This window comes from Nerophis ophidion, linkage group LG16, assembly GCF_033978795.1.
Source record: "Nerophis ophidion isolate RoL-2023_Sa linkage group LG16, RoL_Noph_v1.0, whole genome shotgun sequence".
Classification (NCBI taxonomy): domain Eukaryota; kingdom Metazoa; phylum Chordata; class Actinopteri; order Syngnathiformes; family Syngnathidae; genus Nerophis; species Nerophis ophidion.
This window is the reverse complement of record NC_084626.1, coordinates 10237926-10245101: the sequence shown is the minus strand read 5'-3', so window position 1 is coordinate 10245101 and position 7176 is coordinate 10237926. Positions and strand designations below refer to the sequence as shown.

The following is a 7176-nucleotide window of genomic DNA, read 5'->3' as shown; positions in this document are numbered from 1 at the left end:
GTAAGTAGTAAAACCTTAAAGTCGCATCCAAAGTGCATGTGAGCCAGTATCGGCGTAATATGACCAAACTTTCTTGTTCTTGTCAAAAGTCTAGCAGCCGTATTTTGTACCAACTGTAATCTTTTAATACTAGACATAGGGAGACCCGAGATTAATTGCAATACAATATTATGCTAGGTAGAATAAAGCAAGATAATGTATACATGTCAAGAAAAATCTTACTGTATGAGTCAGTGTAAATGACATTTACTTGTAGTGATGATGAATATTAACAATATTTTGTTTATAATCATAACAATTATAATTGACATGTTCAAAATATAACAAAAATGCTTTATTGAATTGTTTTTAAAGGTGTATAATAAAAGTAGTGTTCCTACCAGGCGACTTTGGGACCATGCGGAGACGGCAGTCTGACGGTCCTTCCCCTCTTCCCATCTCTGCAGCCTGTGAACGGAAGTAGGAGGAGAGAGGTGACGGGAGGGGGAGATGAGAGTGGGCTGCCTGCTATCTTTTGCATACACACACACACACCAATACACACACATACACACATTTCCATCAGCATCCTTTGGATGGAACCACGCCACAGCTGTAGTCAGCCAGGATGCACAAAGCAAAGAGAGGGCCGGCGACCGCAGGTACATGACGGTACATGGGGCCTCGTCGCTGGGAGATGCACCACAATTTCATCCGCCATCCAAAGCCACAGCAGCAGGAAATGTTCTCATTCAGGTACATCATGATATGGTTTCCCCTTCTTCATTATTTGCCTTGATTGCTTTTCCTCTGTTAGGATTACCATGAATATTTGGTATTTTACACAGTGGGTGTGATGTGTTAACGATTACCATATAACTGAGTGGGTGGTAAGACATGAATAAAGCAGGCAAAAATGAATTAAACAGCATTCATTTTTTTGCCTGAATTTCTACTATTATCAACATAGACAGTTATGTCATCTTATGGCTAACGTCTTCATTCAGAGGGGTTACTCTGTAGACACACCTGTACGTGCATTCAATAGAAAGTCGAATATATGGCCATCCACATGCTCTATGGAGACTACCTTCTTCATAGTCTATTCATATCCAAAACAAGCGGTGCTCGGTTTTGATTGGGATTGTCTATTAATCTAATAATTGCTTCACAAATAATTGTCTATTTTTGAGGTTGTACGAAACAGTAATGTACCACTGCAATGAGACTTGTTTACGGACTTTGTATTTCGTCCAAACTATTTGTACTATGCCATTGTGTCGCTCAAGCGAGGTCTCTGAATGTTTGATGACGGTCTAACTTTTTAAGGCTTCACTACACATCCCAAAATGCACATCGGAGCTCTGCCAATTATTTGTTGTTTAGTTACAGATTTTATTTGCTAAAAGTTTGATGACTTAGTTTTTTTTTCAGTGAAAAGGATAACTTAGCATGATGTTGTGATGCAATGTAATGGTAATAGCTCAGTTGATAGAGTGGCCGAACCAGCAACTTCAGGGTTCCAGGTTTGATTCCCGCTTTCGCCATCCGAGTCACTGCCCTTGTGTCCTTGGGCGAGACACTTTTCCCACCTGCTCCCAGTGCCACCCACACTGGTTTAATATCTTAGATATTGGGTTTCACTATGTAAAGCGCTATACAAATATAATTCACTTCACTTAATGTTAGCATGTTAGCTCACATACCCTATAGTTTGTCTCCTTAATATAACATTGTTGTATGTGATAAATAGCATCTTCAATGTTGTTAGACGGAGTTACAGTGTTCACGTGACAAGTGAATAAAGTACACAACAGCTCTTTATATAGAAAAAAACATAACCGTTGATTTGCGTGAAGGCTACAAACACACAAAGTGAAAGCAGTTATAAACTAATTTTGGACATGATATTGTAAAATAAGAACTTGCATATTATGAGACCTTTAAGCGAGTTGGTGCATCTGTTGAGTGATTTTACTTGTTTACCCATTGTTTATTGTCCTGTCATTCCTCAGGGACAATGGTGTTGGATGGCAGATATGAGGAAATCGTGCATGAAAACGATTATTAAAAAGCCCCATAACCTCAGGATATCCAGCTTCTGACCTAATTTCCCAGCCGCTATCATTTGGCCGTACTTCCTGGCAGTGAAGGATGGGTGATGGGTCAGTGACGGACCCTGTCTGCCCGCCTCATCGCACCCTCCAATGGAGCCAGCGTGGAACTCCAGCCGCCCGCTTGCACCGCTCCCGCCCAACGCATCTACCTCAACCGTGGCTGAGGGCTGGCCTCCTTCCCAGTGGCTAGCCCTGGCCGCCATGCTGCTCATGGATCTGCTGGCTGTGGTGGGCAACGCGGCCATCATGGCAGTCATCGCCAAGGTGCCGCAGCTTCACAAGTTTGCCTTCGTCTTCCACCTGTGCTTGGTGGACCTGCTGGCGGCCCTGGTGGTGATGCCCCTAGGCATGCTCTCCAGCAGAGCCTTCTTAGGGGAGGCGCTGTGCCGGAGTTACCTCTTCCTCAGCGTCTGCCTAGTCAGTGCTGCTATCCTGTCCATCTCAGTCATTAACGTGGAGCGCTATTATTACATCATCCACCCCATGCGCTATGAGGTGAAGATGACCGTGGGATTGGTAGCGTCGGTGCTGGTGGGGATATGGGTCAAAGCCTTGGCCATGTCCGCTTTGCCGCTGCTGGCTTGGCTCCTGCAAGGTGCAAGAACTCCCCTCCTGGATGGTAGTGGAGGAGGCGGGGCGGTCCCGTCTCCTGGTCCTACTCAGGGTCACCGCCGCTGCTCCTTGCACTGGACAGGGGGCGGTTCAAACCGTTTGGCGTTCATGGTCCTCTTCACGCTGTTGTACTTCCTGTGTCCTCTTTTAGTGATTTTTGTTGTGTACTGCAACATGTTCAAAGTAGCCCGCGTAGCCGCCATGCACCACGGGCCTCTACCCACTTGGACGGACACGCCTCGCCGCCAAAGATCAGAGTCCCTTAGCAGTCGTTCTACGATGGTCACCAGCTCCGGGACTGGGACAGGGAGGGAGACCCCGCAGAGGCCCTTTGGGGGTGGGAAGGCAGCAGTGGTTTTGGCAGCTGTAGGCGGGCAATTTCTTTGCTGCTGGCTGCCCTACTTTTCTTTCCACTTGTACTCGGCTTTGGCCGCCAGTCCGCCTGCGGCGCTGGCTTCTCTGGAGGAGGCGGTCACCTGGATCGGGTATTTCTGCTTCACGTCCAACCCCTTTTTCTATGGCTGTCTCAACAGACAGATCCGGGAGGAGCTGGGCAAACATCTGCCTTGCTTGTTTCGTCGAGCCGGGATGGAGGAGGAGGACAGGCTGGCCAGCCGCGAAGGCTCCATCGAGGAGAACTTTCTCCAGTTTCTTCAGGGCACTGGCTGCAACGTAGAACCTCAGAACTCGCACAGCACCTCCAGTCCAAAGGGGGAAACTTGCCGGCCAGTCCCTCAGTCCCAAGCGCTTGAGACGGCACAGCCGCTACCGGTTGATTTCCGCATACCTGGACAAATTGCTGAGGAGACGTACGAGTTCAGTGAGACAGAGCCGGCAAAAAACAATCACATACGTACTGATGATTAAATCTTAATTTATCATGAATGCGATCAGGAGTAAACATATTGACAACAATATACGCCGATTAAACGACAACATGCACAATTGAATGAAATCCAATGGGACAGGGGTGTCCACAGTGTAGCCTGGGGCCCATTGTAGATATTAAAGTAAAACACTTCCCGCAAACTGAAAACATCAAGAATTCCCCTAAATCGGCACCTCGAAACCAAACTAGCTGATTTCTTACTCTTTGCTCAAGCTTTCGTAAAGTTTAAGTTGCAGGAATATAATACAACTAATAGTACAGAATAGACAAAACACATTTAAAGGGGTGACCCTACCCTCTTTAAAATTTCTGTGGAAAAGTTTAACACACCCTTGCAATAAGGTTGCATTTTCTCTCAGCTGTGTACAGTAAATTGACATTGATGTTAGTATTCTTTATATTTCCTTTATAAAACTGAGAGGCTTGTCTCTGATTAGTAGCGTCATCTCTGTGAATTAAAAGCTACTTTGTGTTGACGTGCCGCCTTTTAAGATGGATTAATACTAAGTTGATTATTTTGTAAACCATTCTTTCCTCACTAATAGAATTCGGTGGCCGACCGCAATGTCCAAACACTCCAAACACATAAATGATCAAAAAGCGAAAACACGTAATTTAACGGGAAAATGCTGCAATGACAAATGCTGCTAGATCCAAAGGCAGCAATCGTCAAAAACCACACACACATCCCCAATATAACCATGCAACAGGAAGTCAGGCATGCTACCAGAACGTTAAGCAGGCTCCCAGTAGGTTACCATGCTAACAGGAAGTTAGGCAGGCTTTCAGAAAGTTAACCAGGTTACCAGGAAGCTAGCCAGACTACCAGGAAGTTAATCAGGCTACTACAAAGTTAGCCAGGCTACCAGGATGTTAGCCAGGCTACCAGAAAGTTAACCAGGCTACCAGGGAGTGAGCCAGACCATCAAAAGAAGTTAGCCAGGCTTCTAGGAAGTCAAAAATGCTACAAGGAAGTTAACAAGGCTAACACAAAGTTAGCTAGACAACAATGAGCCTGAATACCAGGAAGTTGGCTAAACTGCTAGGAAGTTAACCAGTCTACCAAGACGTTAGCTGGACTATTGAGAATTGAGACAGACTACCGAGAAGTTTGCCGGGCTATTAAGAAGTTAGCCAAACCACAAGGGCGTTAACAAGTCTACCGGGAGTCTACCAGGACGTTAGCCAGACTATTGGGAAGTGAGACAGGCTACCAAGGAATTAACCAGTCTACCAGGAGTGACAGAAATATGGTGAAATGTGTGTTGAAATACCTAAGATGAAATATTTTACTGAGCAGAGAGCTCAAGTGCTTCACAAAGTGCATGGTCCTCTTCACGCTGTCGGCGATCCCAAAGGCCTGGTAGCGTTGTTGATTATCGTCTTTCTAACTTCCCGGTTGCCTGGCCAATTGTTGTCGAGCTAAAATCCTGTTAGCCCGACTAATAGTTGTCTAGCTAACTTCCTGGTAGCCTGGCTAATTGTTGTGTGGCTAACTTCCTGGTAGCCTGGCTAATTGTTGTGTAGCTAACTTCCTGGTAGCCTGGCTAATTATTTTCCAGCTATCTTTCTAGTAGCCTGGCTAGTTGTTGTCTAGCTAACTTACTTGTAGCCTGGCTAATTGTTTTCTAGCTAACTTTCTAATAGCTGGCTAATTGTTGTGTAGCTAGCTTCCTGGTAGCCTGGGTAATTATTTCCCAGCTATCTTCCTAGTAGCCTGGCTAGTTGTTGCCTAGCTAACTTACTTGTAGCCTGGCTAATTGTTGTGTAGCTAACTTCCTGGTGGCCTGGCTAATTATTATCCAGCTATCTTCTCAATAAACCTGGCTAATTATTTTCCAGCTATCTTCCTAGTAGCCTGACTAGTTGTTGTCTAGCTAACTTACTTGTAGCCTGGCTAATTGTTGTGTAGGCTAACTTTCTGGAAGCCTGGCTAATTGTTGTGTAGCTAACTTCCTGGTAGAGTGGCTAATTGTTGTGTAGCTAACTTCCTGGTAGATTGGTGAATTGTTTTCTAGCTAACTTCCTATTAGCCTGGCTGATTGTTGTCTAGCTAACTTCCCGGTAGTCTGGTTAATTGTCTAGCTTACTTCCTGGGAGCCTGGCTAATTGTTGTCCAGCTAACTTCCTGGTAGCCTGACTAATTATTTTCCTGCTATCTTCCTGGTAGTCTGGCTAGTTGTTGTCTAGCTAACTTCCTGGTAGCCTGGCTAATTGTTGTGTAGCTAACTTCCTGGTAGATTGGCTATTTAATTTCTAGCTAACTTACTGTTAGCCTGGTTAATCGTTGTCTAGCTCACTTCCTGTTAGCCTGGTTAATCGTTGTCTGGCTCACTTCCTGTTAGCCTGGTTAATTGTTGTCTAGCTCACTTCCTGTTAGTCTGGTTAATTGTTTTCAAGCTAACTTCCTGTTAGCCTGGTTAATTGTTGTCTAGCTCACTTCCTGTTAGCCTGGTTAATTGTTGTCTAGCTAACTTCCTGGTAGCCTGGCTAATTGTTGTGTAGCTAACTTCCTGGTAGATTGGCTATTTAATGTCTAGCTAACTTACTGTTAGCCTGGTTAATCGTTGTCTAGCTCACTTCCTGTTAGCCTGGTTAATTGTTGTCTGGCTCACTTCCTGTTAGCCTGGTTAATTGTTGTCTAGCTCACTTCCTGTTAGCCTGGTTAATTGTTTTCTAGCTAACTTCCTGTTAGCCTGGTTAATTGTTGTCTTGCTCACTTCCTGGTCGGCTGTCTAATTGTTTTCCGGCTAACTTCCTGTAAGCCTGGCTAATTGCGGTTCTTTTTAGTTTTTGGATGGTTTGGACTTTGCTACAAGTTTGTTCCTCTCGGCCACCGTAATGATGCCTAATTCTTCAACTCAGTCAGGCAGACATACTGTAACTCACTCACTTTGTATCCATATTCATCAATCTAATTTACTTTCTCACTGCTTTTTGTTTCACGATGTTGAGTCCCCGAGTGTTAAGGACACACATGTTGAGACTCAATGCTCTCTCGACAAGGTATTTCTTTTTTTTATGTGTTAAATGGCAATTTGGCTGAATTTGGGTGTGTGTTTTGTGTGTATACTGCAAAACCTTTATTTTATTTTCATCTGTGAGTGTTTTACATTCGATTGCAATGTTTTGTTTGACCTGTCGCTGCCTTCTTTGTGAGATAATCACCATGGAGGAGAAACGTGCTTAGTTTCTTTCCCGCGCTGTCATACATCAGGTATGATAAATATGAGAACTATACATGCAGAGATGATCAACAAAAGCAGGTGCTTTATTAACATGGATACAGGGTAATTAAAACATTTTGTCGTTTAGGAGCGGAGAATCGTGTGTGAGTATATTGCATTGTGAATGATATGGAGCGTTTACAGTATTTTTTTTAATGTATTGTTATTTGCACTGTCCTGCAGGAATCTGAACGTACTGTATGTTGAAAGTGCGCGGATGGAAGTTGAGTCGGTCAAAGATAAAGTTGTAATTAAAGACTTTTTATGTTTGTAAAAGAACTCTGATGCGTTCTCATCATTTGATGTAAACTACAGTATCTAACTAGAATGACTTGGATTTTCTCTTCTCAAA

General features: G+C 44.2%; 1 protein-coding gene across 1 annotated transcript; it reads left to right on the top strand.

The window, feature by feature from the left end:
* The first annotated feature begins 388 nt into the window (after positions 1-388).
* On the top strand, positions 389-7057 carry LOC133570074 (G-protein coupled receptor 61-like). The gene is made up of 2 exons (XM_061922730.1): positions 389-735; positions 1995-7057. The coding sequence occupies exon 2, from the start codon at positions 2187-2189 to the stop codon at positions 3573-3575; it is 1389 nt and encodes a 462-aa protein (XP_061778714.1). The 5' UTR covers positions 389-735; positions 1995-2186; the 3' UTR covers positions 3576-7057.
* Positions 7058-7176: the final 119 nt, after the last annotated feature.